This window comes from Mobula birostris, chromosome 19 (assembly GCF_030028105.1).
Source record: "Mobula birostris isolate sMobBir1 chromosome 19, sMobBir1.hap1, whole genome shotgun sequence".
NCBI classification, from domain to species: Eukaryota; Metazoa; Chordata; class Chondrichthyes; order Myliobatiformes; family Myliobatidae; genus Mobula; species Mobula birostris.
The window spans coordinates 31,890,154-31,915,286 of NC_092388.1; the positions used below are offsets into that span (position 1 = coordinate 31,890,154).

At 41.2% G+C, this 25,133-nt stretch overlaps 1 protein-coding gene across 2 annotated transcripts in view; it reads right to left on the minus strand.

Annotated features, from left to right (window-relative positions):
* Nucleotides 1-21,568, minus strand: part of LOC140212491 (FYVE and coiled-coil domain-containing protein 1-like) — a 241,484-nt gene extending 219,916 nt beyond the window's left edge. For both annotated transcript variants that reach the window (XM_072283363.1, XM_072283364.1), the window contains exons 1-4: nt 21,501-21,568; nt 5,678-5,755; nt 4,102-4,208; nt 10-135 (exon numbers count right to left, since the gene is read on the minus strand). In XM_072283363.1, coding sequence (XP_072139464.1) covers nt 10-135; nt 4,102-4,208; nt 5,678-5,732 — 288 coding nt within the window. In that variant the 5' untranslated portion in view covers nt 5,733-5,755; nt 21,501-21,568. The remainder of the gene's footprint in view (nt 1-9; nt 136-4,101; nt 4,209-5,677; nt 5,756-21,500) is intronic.
* Between the last annotated feature and the right edge of the window lie 3,565 nt (nt 21,569-25,133).

Consider the following 25,133-nt stretch of genomic DNA (forward strand, 5'->3'; position numbering starts at 1 on the left):
CCACCTTACCTCTGGAATAGATTTCACAAAACGAATTCCATCATTTGCTCCTTTCTCCTTGGCTAAGCAACTGCAGAAGAAATCCCAATAGTCTCTCTTGTTGCCAAGAAATGAAGTTTTTTCTTTCAGGTCAAACTTTTAATGTAAATTATGAACAATAAAAACTGTCAGAACAAAACTTTGCAATTATACTAAAATAAATGCAATACAGTTACAAGGAAACAAACATGAGAGTTGTCCAATAGTCTAAAATCTGTTTCTTTTAGGTCAAAGTGCAAACCCACATCTAGTCTTATTATTATAGAAATCATATGCACCAACCTTTCACCAAACCTCCACTCCAAATTTTAATCATAAAGCATTCATTTACAAAACTTTTGTTTGAAAAAAAATTTCAGTTGTCCAATATTTTATTAAAAATGATATTCATTTTACTGTAAAATTCCTCACCTTCTCAGCCCAATGCTTATAATAGCTTTCACTTATTTTAAAAAAATAGAAATTTAAATATTTTGCATTGAGCTTCCATGCTTACACACAGAATATGGAGGGTTGACTACATTATCAGGATCACTAAATTACGGTCAAACTCTGAAAATCAGGTAATAAATTATTTCGACATCCTGATAGCTCATTGTCTGGTTAACTCTGTTCTGTTTCCCATGCTCCCTTTAAACTTACCGAGGCTTTGTTTCCATGCTCTCTTTAAGTTTACGGGAAAATTCATTATACTACTGTGCAAGATCTAATACAAGTGAATTAAAAGTGTGTTTAGGGTATTGTGTCTAGAAGTAATATCCAACAGTCTGGAAAATCAGAATGTATGGGGGGGGCACGTTCCAAATACTGTGGGTGCCATATTATTGGAGTTTTCCTGCAATGGAAGCTTTTACTTCAATAGCACTTTTCATGACTTTAGGATATTTTATAGTGAGTATAAAGACCATGAGACTTTGGAGCAGAATTATGCCATTATGCCCATTAAGTCTACTTCACCATTCCATCATAGCTGACTTATTACCCCTCTCAACCCCATTCTCCTGTCTTCTCTTAGCAAACATTGACACCCTTACTAACCAATAACCTATCAACCACTGCTTTAAATATTACAAATGACTTGTCCTCCAGAGCTGTCTGTGTGTTGAAAGATCCATTAATACTTGTGAACACAGGAAACAGATTAAAGCATCTATAATGCTGGAGTTCAAGTTTAAAATTTCTACCTTTACAGAAATGGCTGAATTAACCAAAGCTGACTAGGTGTAGCATATGAGATTTGTAAAACAATGAGTGATTGAATATATGTCAATAAACACAAGGAATTCTGCAGATGCTGGAAATTCAAGCAACACACATCAAAGTTGCTGGTGAACACAGCAGGCCAGGCGGCATCTCTAGGAAGAGGTACAGTCGACGTTTCTGGCCGAGACCCTTCGTGAGGACTAACTGAAGGAAGAGCTATTAAGAGATTTGAAAGTGGGAGGGCAGAGGGGGAGATCCAAAATGATAGGAGAAGACAGGAGGGGGAGGGATGGAGCTAAGAACTGGACAGGTGAATGGCAAAAGGGATATGAGAGGATCATGGGACAGGAGGCCCAGGGAGAAGGAAAAGGGGGAGGGGGGGGAAAACCTAGAGGATGGGCAAGGGGTATAGTCAGAGGGACAGAAGGAGAAAAAGGAGAGAGAGAGAAAGAATGTGTATATATAAATAAATAACGGATGGGGTACGATGGGGTGGTGGGGCATTAGCGGAAGTTAGAGAAGTCAATGTTCATGCCATCAGGTTGGAGGCTACCCAGACAGAATATAAGGTGTTATTCCTCCAACCTGAGTGTGGCTTCATCTTTACAGTAGAGGAGGCCATGGACAGACATATCAGAATGGGAATGGGATGTGGAATTAAAATGTGTGGCCACTGGGAGATCCTGCAATTAAAATGTGTGGCCACACATTTTAATTCCACATCCCATTCCTATTCCCATTCTGATATGTCTGTCCTGAGCCAAGAAACCTCTGTGAATTGCAGAAATCTTTGTGACTTACTATATAGTATTTTGTGTAGTTTACTTGTGCTATATATTTTATGAAAATAAACTAGCCTTAAGTTACTTTGTTGTGCTTGTATGCTTACAACCACATCTCCTAGATACTTGAATACTTGAGTCAATTAAAAAAGGATGGCATTTTCGAAGCAAGAATAGATAAAGGCTGTGCAGTTCGACTGTTTCAAGACTAGTCTCTGAGTCTATCCTTTCTTTTGCCAAAGACTTAATGAAATTATTATTTGACTTTTATTTTCGGTAGTTAAGCATGACATCCCATGAATGCCACACGGGGTGGGGTGTCTGAGTTCCAGAGGTGCAGTTTGTTTTGTATGCACTTCATTTTGTATGAACATCACTTCTGATACACAAGGTGTTTTGCCATAATTTCTTGCGTGAATTAATTTGGATTTCGACTTGAAGCACAATGGTAGAAAGGAATCCATCTCCATCTACTCTTTATTTGCCCTTGAAAGAGCAATATCTGTGAGTCTAAAGTTTTGTCAATATTGGTAAATATTTACCATTTGTACTTTGAAAGAAGATGGTAGCGGTACGGACAATGCACAGGACAAGATTTTTTGTGCACACTGGTCATTACAAATTAGACAGAACATTGGGTGTTGAGGGCTATGGTCCTAGTGCAGGTCAATGGGAGTAGGCAGTTTAAATGATTTGGCATGGACTAAATGGGCTGAGGGGCCTGTTTCTGTGCTGTACTTTTCTATGACTAAGTATTAGGTTGTCGTTGTGCCACAAGTTCACTCTGATCTACAAGGCATAGTTATGGAATGCTCCATGTGTGTATGACCTTGGTTAACACTGGTCATGAGAATACCCGATGGTATTGGTATATACAGGTGCACAGCAATTGAGCTGGAAACTTCTGTCAGGGTTTTTAAACAAGGAAAAACTTGTAAAACTGAAGAAAGTTAAGTAAAACGTACTAAGCTCAATACATGTTTTGTATTGAATTTATTCTGTATTGAATTTCTGTATTGAATTTAGTACATGTTTTACTTAACTTTCTTTAGTTTTACAAGTTTTTCCTTATTTAAAAACCCTGACGAAAGTTTCCAGCTCAACTGATTTTTGAGAAGGTGTTAAACCCCCTGCCTAGCTTTGTACACATGAACTGCAAGGGCAGTAGAGAGTTGATGATAAATAGAGGTAATAAACAACATGTAAAAGTTTGCTGTGTGAATATTGCAGAATGAGTAAACAAGGAATTCCCTGCCAGTCTATGGTTGCAAGACCATGTTGTCCAGGGAATTCCCAATGTCAGGTTTTCCCAGACAATGCGGTCCCTTTACATTATTATAACAGGAGAGATACATGAAATGAAATGGACAGTTGTATTCCTGGAATGACATAAAATAACCTAGAAATGGTCAACATCATATTTCAATTCAGAGAGGAAAAGAGATGTTCAGTTGCATAATGCTGAAAATTATCAGTATTATACTACAGAATTTCTAGGCAACATTTTTTGTCAGTATTATACATCCATCAATTTCAATGTAATTGAATTTCAGATGTGGTGCTCAATGCACATGTATGTACTTTGTATCTGTAGCATGTTAACTAGAGGATGAATTATTTTCTTATAAATAAATTCCCATCAAGACAAGATGTAAACAGAGAACACTGTAAAAAGAAGCCAGCATTTGAAACATCCTCTAATTTGTTAGATCCAGTTTTTGTTTATAATTTCATGTACCAAAGCCCACTGATCATCTATACTCTTATTTTATCTAGTCATTATTTATTGTAAAGAAAATTTGCTTGATGCAGCAATTTGTTTAATAATTATAAATCAAATAACCAACTTATTCTGAATAAGCAGTACCAAAAATTTACAGGAAAAAAATACATTTAGATAGACTTAGTCATTCTGTTTCTGTGGTAACCAACGTCAACCAAAACCAACTTAATGACCACGTGATGGGTGTGTTGTACATTGAGAAAAGAAACAAATGACTAACTAACTACTATAACTTTACTTTAATCATGCACTATTAATTGCTGATGAACTCTTTGTTTTCCAGGATCTTCTTACCTGAAGGAGGTATTCTAATTTTAAGCAGCATTTGTGGAGATTTGTGCTATCATCAGTGATTGGGTCACCAATTTCCTTATGTTCTCGATTTAATTCTGAAATTGCATCTGCAAAAGTAATATTACAAATAACCTCAAAACTTCACATACATAAACATTTATGTTAGTTAAGTGAACAGAAAATCCACCATTTCATCAATTATATTCAGCTTGCCTACTACTGCCTTCCTTTTGTTTTGCATTATACCCTTACTAGCAGCTAAAACGCCTTTGCTCTTTTGGAGATTATAAATCACAAGTTCAAATTGCGTGCAGCTTAGTAGTAGAATCATATTTGAAAGAAGAAGTAAAAGAAGCTGTCTGGGATTACTTGGAAAGACAGAAGCAAGTGAGACAGCCAAAGTCTGCAGAACAACTGTGGCAAGTTTTCCAAGATGCTTGGAACAACCCACCAACTGATTTTCATATAAAACCACATGACAGTGTAACTAAGAGAACTGATGCAGTTTTAAAGGCAAATGGTGGTCGCACGTAATACTGAATTGATTTAGTTTTTTATTGTTTATTGAGCTACATAGTAATTTTTAATGCTTACAAACATTACAATCAATTATTTTTGAAAGCATCTTCGCTTTTCAGAATTTTTTTTACATGTACCTAAGACTTTTGCACAGTACTGTATATTGCAAAATAATCATAATCTGCCAGCTCTCAAAGCTATACCACCACCCCCATTCCTGATGAAGAACCTTGGCTCAAAACATTGACTGTTTATTCCCTTCCATAGGTAATTTCGAACTTTCTGAGTTCCACCAGCACTTAGGGTGAGTTACTAAGGATTCCCAGTAACTGCAGAATCTTGACTTTATCCCGTACCCCCACTTATTTCCCTTTAGTTTATCCATTTCTTACCCACACTTACCTGCTCTCTACGTTTTTCCTGCCACCCAACTACATAGAGGCAATTTACAGTGGACAAATAGCCTAGCAACCAGCTTGCTTTAAAATGTAAGAAAATCCACCAAGTCAAAGAGAGATCATACAAATTCGATACAGGCAATGGCAGAGGTCAGGACTAAACTCAGTTTACCTGAGCTGTGAGACAATAACAACATCTGCAACGGGTTGTTGGAAAAAGGGACCAAAAAGCTGGGGAGCTTAAAAATTCATGTGCTGTTTTGACATCCATAATGGATTCTTGTGCATTTTACAAAACCAGAAATTTCTAATTCCTTCAATATTGTTTCAACCCCAACAGAATAATTATCATTCTTGAAAAACAAACGAATGAACCTTAACAAAGGGACAGAAAGTATCAGGAGGTATGGGAGGTTGGTGATGCATGGACAGAAAGACATTATTTCTCAGATATCCTTACAATGCATGAGCATGTCTGGGCAGAAGATCTTACCGATAGCTTTTTAAAAAAAAACAAACATACCTCCACTGTCCTCAACATCCCTCCTTCCCAGGGCACTAAACATCATCAACATGATTGAAATTGTGTTGTTCAAGTAATATTTAAAATACATTTGTAGGAAGAAGGATACGACAAGAGCAAATTTAGAAATACTAACCTTTTAGATCGCGGATTATCCTCTGTATTTGATTCTCCCCAACTGACCCTTCCATTGTAGTGATTTCCACTCTGATATCTGTTAATTGGAAATACTTTATTCAATACAGTAATTGAAAATGCTGTAGCAGCACCTAGCCATGAAATAAAAGAAATAAACACCATGAGATTCACTGCAAAGCGTTCTGTATAATTCTAATATATGACTGGGTTGCAGTTTGTCCTCTGTTGAGACATTCTTCTTCTTCCTCTTCTTCATAATCTTTAATGGCGGATAGTAAACCAACATGAGGTACATTACCGACACGTACTGAGCATCATTCAAGCACACCAAGTACTTCTCTTCCAGAAAGTCTTCCTCCACCTTTGTGTCGCTACAACCTCACTATGAGCATTAAAATCCCCTGACCATTAGCTAACAAACTTCTAGTATTCCATTGCATAAAAAAGAAAAAGAACATCAACAACCCTGAATATTATTTACCTCTCCTTGTAAAGCACTACTAAAATCTTCCAGAATTAACTCTTATATCTCCAGATGTTTACCACATCTGTCATGAAAGAACCAAATTTTAGTTTATCAACAATCAATAAATCCTTTGTTATAAATCATGCACTTTACACACTGACTTTATTCTGTCAGTATCCTGGATACTAATAAGTCCCATTAACTCTGTCCTCTGTACTTTCTGCAGAGCCTCTGCATATGAAATGCCCATTTCTATCCGAACATGATGCACTTCCACAGCTTCCTTATATATAGCAGAGCTATGTTTCCCTCCACAATCGCTACATTTTGGCCTAATGCCTTCTTCATAATTACCAGGTTCTCCACCATGACCAGACTTCTGGGACTGAAAACATCTCAGGGGGAGCAGCACATAGATTCAGACCACATACTGTGCCTATAAAAAGTATTCACTCCCTTTGGAATTATTTATTGTTTTACAACATTGAATCACAGTGGATTTAATTTGGGGTTTTTTGAGACTGATCAACAGAAAAAGACTTTATGTCAAAGTGAAAACAGATCTTTACAAAGTGATCTAAATTAATAACAAATATAAAACACAAAATAATTGAATGCTTAAGTATTCACCCCCTTTAAGTCAGTATTTAGTTGATGCACCCGTACAGCCTTGAGTCTGTGTGGATAGGTCTCTATCAGCTTTGCAAATCTGAACACTGCAGTTTTTCATCATTCTGCTCAACCTCTATCAGACTGCATGGGGATCAAGGGTGAACAGCCCTTTTCAAGTCCAGCCACAAAATCTCAGTTGGTTTGAGGTCTGACTCTGACTTGGCCATTGACTCCAGGACATGAATTTTGTTATTTTTAAGCCATTCTTGTGCAGCTTTGGCTTTATGCATGGATCATTGCCTTGCTGGAAAACAAATCTTCTTCCAAGTCACAGTTCTCTTGCAAACCGCATCAGGTTTTCCTCCAGGATTTCCCTGTATTTTGCAGCATTCATTTTACCCTCTATCTTCGCAAGCCTTCCAGGACCTGCTACAGTGAAGCATCCCCAGACCATGATGCAGCCACCAGTTTGTCTCCAGAGATGGAGGCAGACAGATCAAGAAAGTGGAGGGAGGTGTCAGAAATGGACCAAGTGAAGTTAAGGGCAGGATGAAAGTTAGAGGCAAAGTTGAAGAAATTGACAAGCTCAGCAGGGATGCATGAAGCAGCACCAATGCAGTCATCAATGTTGCAGAGGAACAGTTTGGGAGCATTACCAGGAAAGGCTTGGAACATGGACAGTTCTACATAGCCAACAAAGAGGCAGGCATAGCTGGGGCCCCTGTGGGTGCCCATGACTACCCTTCAAGTCTGGAGAAAGTGGGAGGAGCCGAAAGAAAAATTGTTGAAGGTGAGGACCAGTTCTGCCAGACTGAGGATGGTGGTGGTGGAAAGGAACTGGTCGGTTCATTTATTAAGAAAGAAGCTGGCCTATTCTTTGGGCAGAGGGGTGAAGATCAGGAAGAATGATAAGGTGTCAGGATGAGGGCTAGCAGAGGCATTTGCTGCTTTTGCTGGGATCATGAAGTAAGAGTAAACTGTTGTAGATATTGAGGAGGGGAGAAATTGGTGAGAGTATTTAGTAATCAAATGAAGAAAGTGATTAAAATGGGAAAGGAAAAAAAAACTGGTAGTCATGAATAATAGGAAAAATAATTAATTAAGATAACAAGCATTGTTACCTGTTATTTTAATTAGCCTTTACCATGGAGAAACTGAATGGAGATTCAGTAACTGTTTTGCAGAACATCTCAGTTCAGCCCTCAAGGGTGACAAGAGGCTTCCTGTCAATTTAATTTTTATTTATATTTCCATTCAGATCTCTTTCTTTTTGGACCCTTATATTACTTCAAAAAAGCCAAACATAAACTCAGGAAACACTATCCCATCATCTGACTGGTTACGTTCAATAATTCAGTTCAATTCAATTCAATATTTCCAACTTGTTTCAGAAGTGGGCAGTTTTGATACACATAGCTCTTTGATTGATTCCCTTTCCACTCATGCTGCCTGACCAATTGAATATCTCTAGTATTTTCAGCCTAATTTCATACTTCCATCATCTACAGCGTTTTACATCATAGTTCAAAAGTTTTTCTGCTCTTTCCTCTTTAGTTGTGCCTCTCTCTGTCTCCCCCTTATCACAGATATTCCTTTTGTTCTCTCTACCACCACATGCAAACTAAAAGAACTGATTTCCAATCTTTCACAATTACAATAAAACTCATCAGTCTGAAACTTTAATTTTGTTTCACTCATCTTCAAAGTCAAAGTCCAAAGTAAATTTATTATCAATGTACATATATATCAACATATACAACCCTGAGATTCATTTTCTTGCGGGCATATTCAATAAATCCAATAAAAATAATAGAATCAATGAAAGATCACACCCAACAGGGTAGAAAACTAGTGAGCAAAAAACACCAAACTGCAAATACAAAAGAAAAAAAGAAATAATAATAATAAATATATAAGCAATAAATATCGAAAACATGAGAAGAAGAGTACTTGAAAGTGAGTCCATAGAATGATACCTTGAATTCTTAGTACAATGGATTCCATTTAATTGGAACACATTGGAACCAGTACATTTTGGCCCAATTAAGTGGCTGCCCCAATTAGCCAAAGTTTCATGGAAATAGTTAAAAAAGTATAAAACAGACAATGATTGTCAATATCTTCAAATTCTTCATAATTCCTAATTTGATGAACTAGTGAATTTTTTTTCATTTTCATCCCCGGATATTTCTGGCATCTCCATGCATGCCTGAATGCTTGAAACCGTGGTGAGCAAAACAGTTCTTGAGTTGCCTTACTGCTTATTTCTCACCAGCTGTCAGTGACAAAAATCACAGCTGTTTCAGCACAAACATATGGAACTGATGCTACATAAACACTGTTCACTCTGAGCATGGAGTAGTGTCTGTAGGTTTACGCAAATAAAAGAAAGTGAGGTGTTTTATGTTTAACAAAACCTGTTTTGAACTCCAAAACTTACACTTACAAAGCACACTGAAAATCCTTATGTAATAAGGTGATCACATCAGATCAGCCTCTTAAAGTGAAACTCCAACTCAATGTTGGTAGTTGTGAATTATGTATATTTCTTCCAGTTATGTGACCCTACACAGCAGCGCACCCCAGAATTCACTAAAACCGGCATTGTGAGCCTGTCTGGAGCACAGGCAAGCCGCTGGAGCCTCTGGCTCATCCAGAGGTGTGTTGACATGCTCATGGTCATGTTGTGATGCCAGGGGTATGGCAGTGGAATACTCCAAATCTTGGTGGGCCGGTTTAAGGTGACCTACTGAAATCTATGATAAAGGTCTATTTTTCCCGTTCCAAAACATGGAACAGGCCATCGTAAGGGGACCTAAGGGGATGTCGGTGTGTATCATGACGGAAGAAAACAAATGAGGTGGAATGTAAGTCAACAGGGACCCAAGAGTGCTGTACGCCTTGATAGGATAGGAATACGTAAAAAGGAATTGAATTTACTGGAGGGTGGAACACTGTTCAGAGGCCAACCAGGCAGTTGTGGCCCAAATGCCACAATTTTTAGGAATGAAATCACCTGGCACACCTAATGGCTGTCCATATATCAACTCAGCTGTGGACGACTGCATGTCCTCTTTCGGAGCCATTCTGAGCCCCAGCAGGACCCATGGGAGCGAATCATGCTAACACACATTCGTCAGGGAAGCCCACAAGTCAGCTTTTAAGGACTGGTAAAACCACTCATATAGGCCATTGGATTGTGGGTGATACACTGTGGTGTGATGAATCTAACGCCAAGGTTCTGGGCTACTGCAGCCTGGAGGTCTGAAATGAATTGGGGGCCATAGTCAGAGGAAACATTAGATTGGGTTTCAAATTAAGCAACCCAGGTGCTAATGAATGCACGAGACCCGTCTACGGCTGTCGTCGATGCTAGAGGGACGACCTCTGGTCACCTGGTGATACAGTCTACCGTGGTCTAAAGGTGCATGAAACTACAAGAGTGTGTAAGAGGACCAATAAGGTCCACATTGATATTGTCAAACCGTCACTCAGGGACCTCAAAAGGTGCTGATGGCACCTGAACATGGTTAATTTTTGCCCACTGGCACTCCACACAAGCTGCAGTCCAATCAAGCATGTCTTTTTTGAGGCTGTGTCAAACAAACTTTAGTGCAACCAGTTTCTGTGAGACCTTCCAGCCCAGGTGCAAAAGGCTAGGCATGGAGTCAAAAACAGTCCATCTACAGTTTGCAGCATGAAGGGGTGAGGGCTACCAGATAAGACATCTCACACAGGAGAGAAACCCGAGCTTTCCCAAACTTAATGTCAGCCAACCCAGGCCCATGATTGTTGTTCAGTAAGCCTGGACCTCAAGGTCAGTGTCTTGGTCAGCTGGGATGCGGATACACTAGTAGGGTCGCGTTAGAAAGAGCTTGTTTAGTATCATCAAATGCCCTGGTCATGTCCACTGACCAGTCAAGCACTTGGTTAGAGGTATTGCCTTTAAGCACACTATACAGAAAGAGTATAAGTTCATCAGCTCGTGGAATGAAGCAATGATAGAGATTCACCATGCCTAAAAACTCCTGTAGTGAAATCCATAATAGCTGCAAGCTTGACAGATGTGGAGATGCGATGGCCAAGAATGTCAAATGGTTGACAACCCAAACTGGCATTTGGCAGTGTTAATAATAAACCCATGCTGGCTTTAGCGCTCCAAAAGTGTGCGGAGATGAGATACATGCTCGGATTTGGACGCACTGGAAACAAGTGTGTTATCCAAGTAAACAAAAAGAAAATCTATGTCTTTTAATACAGAGTCCATCAGCCGTTGTAAAGTCTGTGCTGCATTATTCAGTCCAAACAGTATGCACAAAAATTCGAAAAGGAATAATGTGATCATCACAGCTGTTTTGGAAATGTCCTCTGAGCACCAGGAACCTGATGGTGGCCCTTAACTAGATCGACTTCGGAAAAAATTAACTCTCCAGCTAAACGTGCCGAAAAGTCTTGAATGTGTGGGACCAGGTAACAATCAGGGCTGATGGCCTTGTTAAGCTGTGTTATTAATCACCACATGGGGGGCAACTACCATCAGACTTAGGGACCATATGGAGGGGTGAAGCCCAGGGGCTGTTCAGCTAGCATACAATTTCCATGTTGGCAAACTCAGCCTTCCCAGTTGCCAGTTTTTCTGGGTACAGTCTCTGCACATGAGCACGGACTGGTGGGCCAGTTGAGGGAAAGTGATGTTCAATCCCATGGCTTGTGACGGTCGTGGAGAACATGGGCTCAGTAAGGTCTGGGAACTCACTTGTGGGGGTGCATGCGCTTGACAGAGTCGTTATGGGGAACTTACTGGAGGAGCAGTGTAATGACCCAAAGTCCTTGACATGCACAAGCCAGCAGTTCTTAAGATCAACTAACAGTTGTTGGGCACACAGGAAATCTGCACCAAGCAGAGGTCTAGCCACTTTAGCCAGGATGAAGTCCCATGTGTAATATCCCCCACTGAAGCACAGTGTCACCGATCCTGTCCTGTAAGTCTGGATCCCGCTGCCGGTCTTGTCGCTCTTTGCCTTCTCATCAATAGGCGATGCTGGTAGCGCACTCACTTGAGCACCCATGTCACAGCCAAAGTGTCACTCTGAAAGAGTGCCCGTAATGGACAGAAGATGACCCCGGCAGCTGGAACCCACGGTATTCACAGACCTCTGATGTCCCAATGCGCTGGCACTGTCGATGTTACACCACTGCTCTGCTGAGTGTAGAATATCAGCCTTCTTAGCAAGCTCTCTAAGGTCCTTCACAGGTGTATTAGCAAAGGCTATGCAAACTGGATCAGGCACTTGCTGCATGAAGAGTTCTTTAAAAATAGAATAAGGATGGTGATTTCCCAGGAGAGACAGCATGTGATCCATTAGCTCCAAAGGCTGACCATTACCAAGATGAGGTAAAGAGAGCAACTGTTTGGTGCACTCAGACTCCAATAGTCCAAAAGTCTGCAAAAGGTGAGTTTTCAGCAATCAGTATTTATCGTGTTCAGGCGGATGTTCAAGCAGACACACCACTCTCGCCGCCATGGAATTGATGAGAAACACTGCCACACAGTAGAATTCGGTATTTAGTTTCATCCACAGAGATTTCTCACAGAGTAAACTGAGCCTCAGCTTGCACAAACCAAGCAATGGCATATTGCTCCCAAAACTCCAGCAGTTTCAAGGCAACTGCATTGGCAGACATGTTGAATGACTCCAGAATTGTCCGATAGCATCGAGGTCACTAATGTAGGTTTACAGAAATAAAATGAATGAAGTGAAACGTTTTATGTCTAATGAAACCTGCAACATATTTTATTGAACTCCAAAACCTACACAACCAAAGCGCACGAAAAATCCTCATATAACAATATCAGACCAGCCCCTTAAAGCGAAAGCCCAACTCGATGTCAGTGGTTATGAATTACGCACATTCCTCCCAATTACGTTAACCTTCATGTATAACGACCACACAAATGTGCACGACGGACGCTAATTAGAAACTCTGACAACACTCTCCTGCCTAATTAAACAACAGTGACCCAAATAAGCAAAGGAAATCCCAGCTACTTTCACAATTTTGTTTTTTTGTTTTTTTAAAGAGTTGTCCCTATTAACCAGAATTCTTTGTATTTCCTACACCTTCTTTTAGTCATAAAGTCATTGAACACTACAACACAGAAACAGGCCATCTGCCCATCTAGTCTGTGCCAAACTATTAACCTGCCAGATCCCATCGAAATGGACCCGGACCATAGCCTCTATACCCCCTCATCCATATACCTATCCAAAATTCTCTTAGTTGAAATCAAACCCACATTCACCACTTACACTAACATTAGTTCCACTCTCTCACCACCCTCTACATGAAGAAGTTCCCCGCCATGTTCCCTTAACTATTTCACCATTCAACCTTAACCCATGATATCTAGAAGTAGTCTCACCCAGCCTCAGTGGAAAAAAATTGCTTACACTTATCTCATCTATATACCTCATAATTTTGTATACTCTATCAATCTCCTCTCAATCTTCTACATTCTAGACAATAATATCCGAACCTATTGAAGCTTTCCCTATAACTCAGGTACTCAAGTCCCACCAACATCTATTTTCTCTGCGCTCTTTCAATCTTATTTACATCTTTTCTGTAGGTAGGTGACCAAAAGTGGCCTCGCAATTTGGAGTATTTCAACATAACATCCCAACTCTTGTATTCAGTACATTGGTTTATGAAGGCCAATGTGCCAAAAACTTTTTTTTACAACCCGATCTACCTGTGACTCCACTTTCAAGGAATTACGGATCTGTATTCCCAGATCCCTCTGTTCTACTGCACTCCTCAGTGCCCTACCGCTCACCGTGTAAGACCCACCCTGGCTGGTCCTCCCAAAGTACAATACCTCACATTTGTCTGTATTAAATTCCATATGCCATTTTTCAGCCCTTTTTTTCAAGCTGGTCCAGATCCTTAAACAAAGTAACACCATTAGCTATCCTTGAAACCTATGACATCTCACTCGTGGCTAAGGATGTGTTAAATATCACTGCTAGGGTCGCTGAAATTTATGAAATACCAGCCTACAGAGTCCAAGGGAACACCATGGCAGGACCTGGTTATCCACCTAATTTGCCTCAAAACATTAAACACCACCTCCTCTGTAATCTGTCTAGGGTCCATGACCATTCTGGTGCACATCTATAGTCTCTGTGTCCATCTTCTGAGTAAATACAGATGTAAAGACTCTATTGAAGATCTCATCTGTCTCGGCTCCATGCATAGAGTACCACTCTGATCCTCCAAAGGACTAATTTTGTTCCTTGCTATTGTACTGCCAATATATCTGTAGAAGCCCTCAGGATGATCCTTCGCCTTGTCTGCTAGAGCAACCTCGTGTCTTCTTTTAGCCCTCCTGATTTTCTTCTTAAGTGTTCTCTTGCATTTCTTAATCTCCACAAGTACCTCATTGGCTCCTGCTTGCATCTACCTGCTACATACTTCCTTTTCTTAACCAGGGCCTCGATATCACCTAAAAACAAGGTTCCATAAACCTGATATCCTTGTCTTTTATTCTGACAGGAACATACAAACTCTGTACTCTCAAAATTTCACTTTTGAAGGCCTCCCACTTACCGAGTACACCTTTGCCAGAAAACAACCTATCCCAATCCACACTTGCCAGATCATTTCTGATACCATCAAAATTGGCCTTTCTCCAATTTAAGAACATAAGATTATAGGAGCAGAATTAATCCATTAAGCCCATTGAATTTGCTCCACCTTTCCATCATAGTTGATCCCGGATCCCACTCAACCCCATACACCTGCCTTCTCATCACATCCTTTGATACCCTGACCGATGAGGAAATGATCAACATCCACCTTAAATATACGCAAGGACTTGGTCTCCACCACTCTGTGGCACAGCATTCCACAGATTTACTACTCTCTGGCTAAAAAATATCCTCCTTAGCACCGTTCTAAAATGTCACCCCTCAATTTTGAGGCTATGTCCTCTAGTTCTGGATACCCCCACCAGAGGAAACATCCTCTCCACATCCACCCTATCTAGTCCTTTCAACATTCGGTAGGTTTCAATGAGATCCATACACATTCCTCTAAATTCCAGTGAGTACAGGCCCAAAGCTGCCAAACGCTCCTCATATGTTAACTCCCTTTATTCCCAGAATCATCCTCGTGAACTTCCTCTGGACTCTCTCCAATGACAACACATCCATTCTAAGATATGGGGTCCAATACTATGCAGGAATAATTTATATTTACAGTTCTTTTGGTGGGTATCATGGGGATGAGCTTCTGGATAAAATACTGAAAATCCTGCATTATCCACATAACAAATATTAGCCATGGAGGAATTTATAACTTCTTTAGCAGTAGATGCATTGAAACAGTAGTTTAGGGTTACTCAAAGTGCATTTATTATCAAAGAATAAATTTGGATACAATAGGGTCTTTAAGGGACTCTTTGATAGGTACATGGAGCTTAAAAAAAAATAGAGGGCTATGAGGTAGGGACGTTATAGTCAGCTTCTAGACTAGGTTACATGGTCAGAACAACATTGAGGGCCGAAGGGCCTGTAATGTGCTGTAGATTTTCTATGTATAAATACTGTTGATAATACACTAAGTATGGCCTGACTAGTGTCTTACAAAGGCTCAGTATTATCTCCTTGCTTTTATAGCCTATTCCCTGTGAAATGAATGCCAACATTGTGTTTTCCTTCTCTGCCACAGACTCAACCTGTAAATTACCCTTTTGGGAGTCTTGCATGAGGACTCCTAAGTCCCTTTGCACCTCTGATGTTTGAACTTTCTCCCCATTTAGATACTAGTCCGCACTATTGTTCCTTTTACTAAAATGCATTATCATACATTTCCCAATACTGTATTCTATTTACAACATTTTTGCCCATTCTTCCAATTTCTCTAAGTCCTGCTGCAATCACATTGCTTCCTCAACACCTCTCCACCTATCTTTGTTCATCCGCAGACTTTGCCACAAAGCCATCAATTCCACTATGTAAATCATTGACAAACAATGCGAAAAGTAATGGTTCCCATAATGACCCCTGAGTAAACACCACTAGTGTTTAGCAGCCAATCAAAAAAGGCCCCCGTTATTCCCACTTGCTACCTCCTGTCTGTCAACCATTCCACTATCCATGCCAGTATCTTTCCTGTAACACCACAGGATTTTCTCTGGTTAAGCAGCCTCAAGTGTGGCACCTTATCACATGCTTTTTGAAAATCCAAGTAAATGATATCCACTGCCTCTCCTTTGTCCACACTGCTGCCACTTCCTCGAAGAACTCTAACAGATTTATCAGGCAACATCTCCCTTTACAGAAACCATGCCGACTTTGACTTATATTATCATTAGTCTCCAAGCACCCTGAAACCTCATCCTTAATAATACACACCAACACTTTCCCAATGACAGAGGTTAGGATAACTGACCTATAGTTTCCTTTCTTTTGCCTTCCTCCCTTCTTAAAAGAATGGAGTGATATTTGCAGTCTATCAGTCCTCCGGGACATGGCCAGAATCAAGTGATTCTTGGAGGATCATAACCAATGCATCCGTTATCTCTTCACCAACCTCTCTCAGGACTCTGGGACGTAGTCTATCTGGCCCAGGTGATTTATCCACCTTAAGACCTTTAAGTTTGCCTAGTACTTTTTCCTTTGTAACAGCAATGGCACTCACTCGTGCTACCTGACACTCACGGACCTCTGGCACACTGTTAGTGTCTTCCACTGGGAAGACAGATGCAAAGTACGCATTAAGTTCATCTACCATTTCTTTGTCCCCCATTACTACCTCGCCAGCATCATTTTCCAGTGGTGTAATATCAACTCTCACTTCCCTTTTACTCTTTACATAACTGAAAAAAATCTTCTGGTACCCTGCTTTATATTATTGGCTAGTCTGCCCTTATATTTCCTCTTTTCCCTTCTTATAGCTTTTTTCAGTTGCCTTTTGTTGGATTTTAAAAGTTTCCAATCATCCAACTTCCCACTCACTTTTGCTACCTTCCCTTGGCTTTTATGCAGTCCTTAACTTCCTTTTCCAGCCACAGTTGCCTACCCCTGCCACGTGAGAACTTCTTCCCCTGTAGGACATATCTATCCTGCGCTTGTGAACTATTCCCAAAAACTTCAGCCACCTCTGCTCTGCCATCATCCCCACCAGTATCCTCCTCCAATCCACTTGGTCAAGTTCCTCTCTCATGCCTCTGTAATTCCCTTTATTTAATTGTGAATTTGGATTCACAAATTCTTTTTCCATCTTTTTCCATACTTACCTTGAGATTAATGGCATTATGATCATAAGATGCAAAGTGTACCCCTACACAAACTTCTGCCACCTGTCTTATGCCCTAATAGGACATCTAGTATCACACTCTCTCTACTTGGGACACTATGCTGATTAAGGAAAATTTCCTGAACACATTTGACAACTTTTTCCCATCCAGCCCTTTCACTGTAAAGGAGTCCCAGTTAATACGTGGAAAGTTAAAATTACCTCTATCAGAAGCTTGTTTCTTACAACAGTATGTGATCTACCTACAATTTTGCTCCTCTAAATCCCACAAACTTTTGGGTTCTCTATAATATAATCCCAATAAACTGGTCATACCATTGTTATTTCTCAGTTCTACCCATAAAGCCTCACTAGACGAGTCCTTCAGTCTGTCCTAAGTAAGCACTGCCATAACATTTTCCCTAACTAGTACTAACATTCTCCCCCCCCTTTAATCTCTCCCACTCCATCACATCTAAAACAACAGAACCACAGAAAAACGAGCTGCCAATCCTGCCTATCTTGCAACCAAGTCTCACTAATGTCGACAATGGCATAATTCCATATGCTGATTCATGCCCTGAAGCTCATCTGCCTTCCTACTTTATTACTTGCACTGAAATATACGCAGTTCAGAACACCATGTTCAGTCCTTTGATTCCTGACCTTGTATGCAGCTGAACAACATCCTTCTCCACAACCACTTCACTATTTGTTCTGGCACTCTGGTTCCCATACCCCGGCTACTCCTGTTTAAAACCCCACCCACCACCCTCCCCCCCCCCCCAATGGAGTACTAGCAAACCTTCCCACTAGGAGATTTGTCCCCCTCCATTTCAGGTGCAAACCATCCCTTTTGTACAAGTTCCACCTTCCCTGTAAGGGAGCCCAATGATCCAAAAATCTGAAGGCCCCTCCACCCCCTCTGCACCATCCCCTTAGCCATGTGCTAAAACTGTATACCTTCCTATTTCTGGCCTTACTAGCATGTGGTACAGGTAGCAATCCTGAGATCACAACCCTTGGGGTCTGTCCTTAAACTTAGCACCTAACTCCCTGAACTCACTTTGCAGGATCTTGTCACCCTTCTGATTCACGTCATTGGTACCAATGCGGACCTCAGGCCTCTCACACTCCCAAGAGTGCTGTGAATCCTAGATGCCGCTGACCCTGGCACCCAGGAGGCAACAAACCATCCAGGAATCTCATTCTCATCCGCAGACCCCCCTTTCTGTTCCCCTAATCAATGAATCCCCTATCACTGCAGGTTGCCATTTCTCCCCTCTTCCATTCTGAACAACAGTGCTAGAGACCTGACCACTGTAGCTTTCCTCTGTTAATTCATTCTCTCCCCGCCCCCCCGCCACCGAACGGTATCCAGAGTGCTATACCTGCTGTTCAGGAAAACGGCCACAGTACTCTGCACTGGGTGCCTATCCCCTTCTCCCTCCTGTCAGTCACCGAGTTACCTGTGTCCTGCACCTTGGGTGTAACTATCTCTCTGTATGTTTATCAACCCCTAAGACTCCCAAATGATCCAGAGTTCATCACCCCTCCCCTGTGCAGCAGAAGCCAACCTTCCCACTAAGATATTAGTGCCCCTCCAGTTCAGGTGCAAACCATCCCTTCTGTATAGATCACTGGAAGAGAGCCCCATGATCCAAAAATCTGAAGCTCTCCTTCCTGCTCCAACTCCCTAACACGATCTGTTATAAACTATAGCTGGGTGCACTTCTTGCAGGAGTAGTCATCAGTGACACCGCCCCTCCCACATCCCACTATTCTACCCGGCATCTCCACTGCTCCAACTGTGCAATGAGGAAAAAGGGAAGAATAAATAATGAAAGTAATCTACCTATGGCTTACTCCTTTCCTTGTCAAAGCCTCAATTCTCCACTCCAACACTGGCTCACTCACACGCCACTCTGCCGGATGCTTAATTACACACAACCCAATACCTCCTCAGGAACAGAGTTGCACAAATTATGCCGACTTCCCCCTTGCTTCTTTTAAATTCTCTCTCCCTCTACACAATAAGATTACTCCTCAGGACTGTGGCACAAAAAAATGTGTCAACAACTGCCCCTGCTCGCTTGTTTTAAACTCTCTCTCCCTCGACGCAATCTGATGACTTCTTGCAACTGCGGCAGGCAAAATGAATAACAAAATCTCCCTGCTCTTATATTAACACCGTGACATTCCTCATGCATTAACACATCAGATCTAAAGTAAAATTTGGGAGTTCATGCAACTCAGAAGTTCCCTATTTTCCATTACATTTTACTTTTCATTGACACAGAATGGATTGTCTTTCTTTCTTATTGCACATTTAAAGCAGTGGGGATGCCCTAAAACATGGCATGCCTTATCCATTATCAGGCAGAGAGCCAGTGGAACTAACATTACCATATTAACCCACTCATATAATCCTAAATCTATCTAGCATGGGAACAATTTACACTAATAATGAGGAAGTATTTACAATGGTGTATTATTACAGTATGTTAAGGTGTGGCAAGATAATACCAGATGCAAGCAAGTTCCCATTTTTTCACTCTCAATATAAATTAAGTGATTCAAGAATTTTGTTATGATCCAAATCAAAAATAACAACATAATATTCAGCATAAAGCAATTGGCAGGAGGTAAGATTAATTTTATTGAGCAATAGGCTTGAATTTTGTAAAGGCCACCAAAGCAGACCTATAATCAGAGCATGTTTCACATGAAAATACACAGAGTAACATATAGGAAACTAGTTACAAAAACAATTAGGCTTTGTTGAATCTAAGCAAACTGGAGGAATGTGGACAGAGTTCCACAGTCATCAGTGCAGGAAATAGGTGAGCATCTACATAAAGGATTAGGATGTGAACTGCAAATGCAATACTAAAAAATTATAAGTAACAACAAATTGACAAATAATTGAGGAAGACAGAAGTTCAAGAAAATAAACTTTAAATAAGCACATGTAAAAAAGGAACTTCAAAATAAACAAGAGTGATGATGCAATCTAGAAGGAAGCAACCAACTCATTGACAAAGTAGAAGTATTCACATGGTCAGGGTCAGCCATGGATGTTGCGTTCCAGCTGTCTACATGATATGCAAGCCAAGGCAGTATGATATGGGGAGCAAGCTGATGTCAATGTAGCAGGTTCCTCCTCTCGAAGCTGATGAATACAAAGGATCAGCAAATACAGTTTGACACTATCACCACAGGAATTGCCAGTCAGCGTTGTACTCAACGTAAGACTGTCCTAGGTTCTCCAGCTCCTCAGGGTTTACTCCCAAAGCCTTCCCCATGAGTGTGTACAGCCACAAGGCAGCAGAGATTTGAGGTCCACAAATGACAAGCCCCACCTGCCCGAAGTGACTGGTTTAAGGTGTCAGTAACCCATTTTTGGCCCTTCTGTTGGTAGCAATGGTTCCGCTTGCCTTAGTAGCTCGGCCGCACTACCCGCCCCAGCTATAACGAACTTTTCACAATTATAGTCTTCATGTTACAAAGTATATTGTCAAGGCACTAAAGAAAGAATTTACAAAATTATGTCAGAACAGAGATACTGTCATTTCCAAAAAAAAACTGAACAAGCTGAATCTATTTTCTCTAATGAACAAAAACCTGAGAAATAATCTAGTACAGATCCTTAAAACAAAGGAGGCCTGGCAGGATAAAGACAGAGGCCTTTCCACTTATATGGAGGAGTCCAAAAAAAATTGGGTCACTAATAAAGTCAATAAAGGATTCAGGAGAAACTTCATTATTCAGAGGACTTTCAGAAAGCGGAACTTGCTGCGACAAGTTGTTGGACCAAATAGTTTTAAAGAGGAAGTTTCTCTCAGTAATGTACAGAATAGATAGGCTTCAATATAACACATTTGGTGAAGGCTTGAGTAGAGCATAAACTAAATAAACATCTAGTGAGCTGTTTCTATTGTACAGATATTGTAGTTTTTTTTTAAGACAGGTAGGCATATATGCAACTTCTGCTTGCTACTGCTTTGATATATTTCATCAAAGATAAAATGCAGGTACACGCCATTATCATTGTTGAGAAGAGTCAAGGAAGATTCAAATGAATCCAAAAGTGTTCAAAACACTGAACTGTTTTATTCAAGCATTTCAGGAGAAGCAAACGCAAGAAAGGATCGATGACTTACAAATACTGATCTAAAAGTGCAAAGACATAACAATAAAACGATAAGTAGTTAGATCAGATTTAAATGGTAACAGCAAACTGATATTTTGCCATCCTCTGTATCCCGGGGATAATCAGGCTGAGACTATGGCCTTGGACTTCATGTTGGTTCAGGCCTCACTCCTCCACGATGATGCAAAAGCACCCTGTGTTGGGAGGAGATCAGAACTCCCGCAGCATTTTACCATATCTCAAATATAAAGCAGCCTGACAGATTGCAGCCAGACCCCGGTCACTCACCGCCTTATGTCTACACCAGGCCAGGCCCCATACCCACCAACCGCTGGCGTCTGCAGCTGCCACGGAGCGACACATGAGATAGCCAATCAGCGTGGCCGCTGCTCCGAGCCCGGGCCACTGAACCAATGAACAGGGCCAATAGAGGCGAGACTAAGCGGCAGATTGTCAACAATGGTCCGTCACCTGACCTGACGGGGAAGCCGCACTCTCGGATAGCAGCCTGTCATTGGTCAACCCGGCCTGGTGGGTCTGGGTTAGCACCGGTCAAAGGTTACAGGACAGCCCGAGACAGACCTGATGGTTACAGGCTGGCAAGAGACTCTACAGCCTGACGATTACAAGACACCTTGGGTCACTCACGTATGATGGTTACACGACACTGAGGGTATCCCAGCTGGTTACATAACACTGCAGGACGCCGCAGTCTCGCGGGAAGGGTCAGGGGGCAGGGGTTCCATTAAGGTTTGTGAGTTTAGTACAAACGAGGCAGGATGTGCTTTATAGGGTGGATGAGTGATTTATTCGGGAGATTATGGCATTCCTTCAGTTTCCGTTGCATTTCTGCATGCCTCCTAGAAGAGACTTTCATTACTTAGAATTACTCAAAACACAGAAGAGGGTTCTCATTACTTTCTTGATACTGTCCAGAGATTCCCATGGGTCTATGAGTATGCTACACTTGTTCACGGAGACTTTAAGAACAATTCCTTGAAGCATTTTCTTAGTTCCCTCTGTAACCTCAGACTATGACTTAGAAACATAGAAAACCTACAGCACAATACAGGTCCTTCGGCCCACAATACTGTGCTGAGCATGTACTTCCTTTAGAAATTACCTAAGGTTACCCATAGCCCTCTATTTTTCTAAGCTCCATATACCTATCCAGGAGTCTCTTAAAAGACCCTATCGCAGGGGTCCCCAACCTGCGGACCACTTTACTATTGACAATATTCTTGCGGACTGGCTGACTTGGCGGGGGGGGGGTGGGGGGGGTGGGTAGGGTTGCCAAGGGACAAGAGTAGCAGTCAAATATGTTGTGTTTATCCCGAGGAAGCCTACCATGACCATGAAGCCTTGCACGGGCACCAGTGCCATGCGTGTACGTGCTGATTTTTTTCTACAAATCGTTTTTGGCGATTCTGTTCAGTGAAACTACACTGTACATACATTATTTCTACTTTATATAGGCTGTGTATTTATCGTATCATTCCTGCTTTTACTTTATGTTAGTGCTATATAGTGATAAGTCAATTATAAGTCACTTATAAGTCATCATAATATTTTAAGTAATGTTTGGATATTAAACACACAGCACATATTTTCCCCATATGAACATATAAAATCATTGCAACACACCAATATCGTTGAATCAGTGGGAGCCCTGGGCTTGTTTCCCTGCAACGAGTTGACGCCATCGAGGGTTGATGGGAGACAGCGATACTCGAAGGGGGTTCCTTATGTCCAGTCTATTCCGCAATTTAGTTTTCATTGCATTCATCGCAGAAAACCCCGCTTCGCAGAAATATGTTGGAAATGGAAGCAATGTTTTCAGTGTTTTCGCAGCTACCTCAGGATATTCAGCCTTGACTTTGATCCAGAATGCCGGCAGAGATGTTATGTCAAACATACTTCTCAGCCCGCCGTCATTTGCAAGCTCGAGGAGTTGATTTTCTTCCCGCGCTGACATGGATGATGTGTGCATATTGACCTCATGCGTGTTCAAGCTCAACAGTGGGCATGACAGGGAATGAGGAAAGGTGCAGCCGACTCATATCACCAAATCAAATTGTTTCCTTGCGGCCCGGTGGTTGGGGACCGCTGCCCTATTGTATCTGCCTCCACCACTGTCACTGGCAGCCCATTCCACGCACTCACCACTCTCTGCTTAAAAAAACTTACCCCTGACATCTCCTCTATACCTACTTCCAGGCAGCTTAAAACTGCCCTCTCGTGTTAGTCATTTCAGCCCCGGAAAAAAGCCTCTGACTATCCACACGATCCATGCCTCTAAAGAGTAGAGTACCTGTATCAAGAGTCTGGTGCCAACATTCAAATAATTCAAGCTGCATTCATTGTAAACACAAAGAAACAAAATGATAATAATAATAAGCAAGAAATATCAAGAACATGAGGTGAGGAGTCTTTGAAAGTGAGTCCATAGGTTGTGGGTACAGTTAAGTGTTGGAGTGAGTGAGATTGAGTGAAGTTGCCCTTTTGGTTCAAGTGCCTGATGGTTGAGGGGTAATAACAGTTTCTGACCTTGGTGGTGTGGGTTCTGGGGCCCCTACACCTCCTTCCTGATGGCAGCAATAAGAAGAGAGCATAGTCTGCATGGAACTCCTTGATGACAGTGCTCTATGTAGATGGACACAAAGGTGGGAATGCTTTTGCTCGCGATGGACTGGGCTGCATCCACTACTTTTTGTAGGCTTTTCCATTCAAGGGCACAGCCATAAGACTAGCAACCTCTGGTTGTAGTGCACAATGTCACTCACTGAGCCATTTTCTTGCCCCTGGATCAGGCACATGTGGACTAAGTGCAAATTAAGAGACCTGTGCACAAAAATTGAGGTCAACAATCTAATATCATGGACTGGTGTAATACTGGTAGAAGTGTTGTCTTTCAGATGAAGTATTAGTATAAAGCCTTGTCTTTAATAAAATGCAAATGCACCTGTGTTGAAGAAGAGGAAGGTTTCCCTCATTTCCTAGTCAATACTTATGCCGTACTCCACATCATTAGATTATCTAGTTACCGTAACTTTGCAATTCTAGGAGCTTGCCACGTACACTACAAGTCCACATTTCAAACCATTTTATTGACATTAAAGAAATGGGAATTATACGGATGCAAGTATATTTTTGCTCTCTTTACCAAAGCTGTTCTCAAATCAGCTGAGGCCAGAACATTTCCTTTCATAACTGACATAGTCAACTGTCCAGTTGACCCATTTCCTGAAATCTTTCTGACACTTCCCTAATCACTCCATTGACCAACTTCACACAAGTTCCTTTATCAGATTCCTCCGCTAATGTCACTGAACACGTGCTGTGACTCTTGCACATTTGCTAAATTTGCTGATTCTATTTAGGCTATTTGATGCCAACATTTCACTGAAGTCAAGGATTTACAAGCAAGAACTTTCATGTGATCTCTCTAGTTCCCCTTTTTCAGCTCTATCAGTTCCTCAAATTTGAAAAACTGTAGAGTTTTGTTAACTGGTGGGGGGGGGGAAGCTGTGCTTGCGGTATAAACATATCAGAACCACTGGGAAGAAAAGGGGTGTGAGAAATGAGGTGAAAAAACTGGAAGAAAAGAATGGAGCCCGAATGGTAGGAAGGATAGATAGGAGCGTAATCAGGGAAGCTAAGAGAGTCCATGCGCTTGAGAGAAATTCCAGTACTAATCATCTCCTGAAATTGAGATAGAGAAACCATGAAAAGTTTCATTAGGTCCATGTGAAAGGAGAGTAGGATTAAAAATTACAGCAAAGGTTATTTCACTTTTGTGTCCTGGAGCAGGAAACAGCACTAATACAATAAAGATGTGGGAGAAGGTTGAGTAGAATTGAAACAAGGTTTGTTCCACATATCCCAATAAGAGATAGGCTTAGTTGAAATTACATGAGTTCC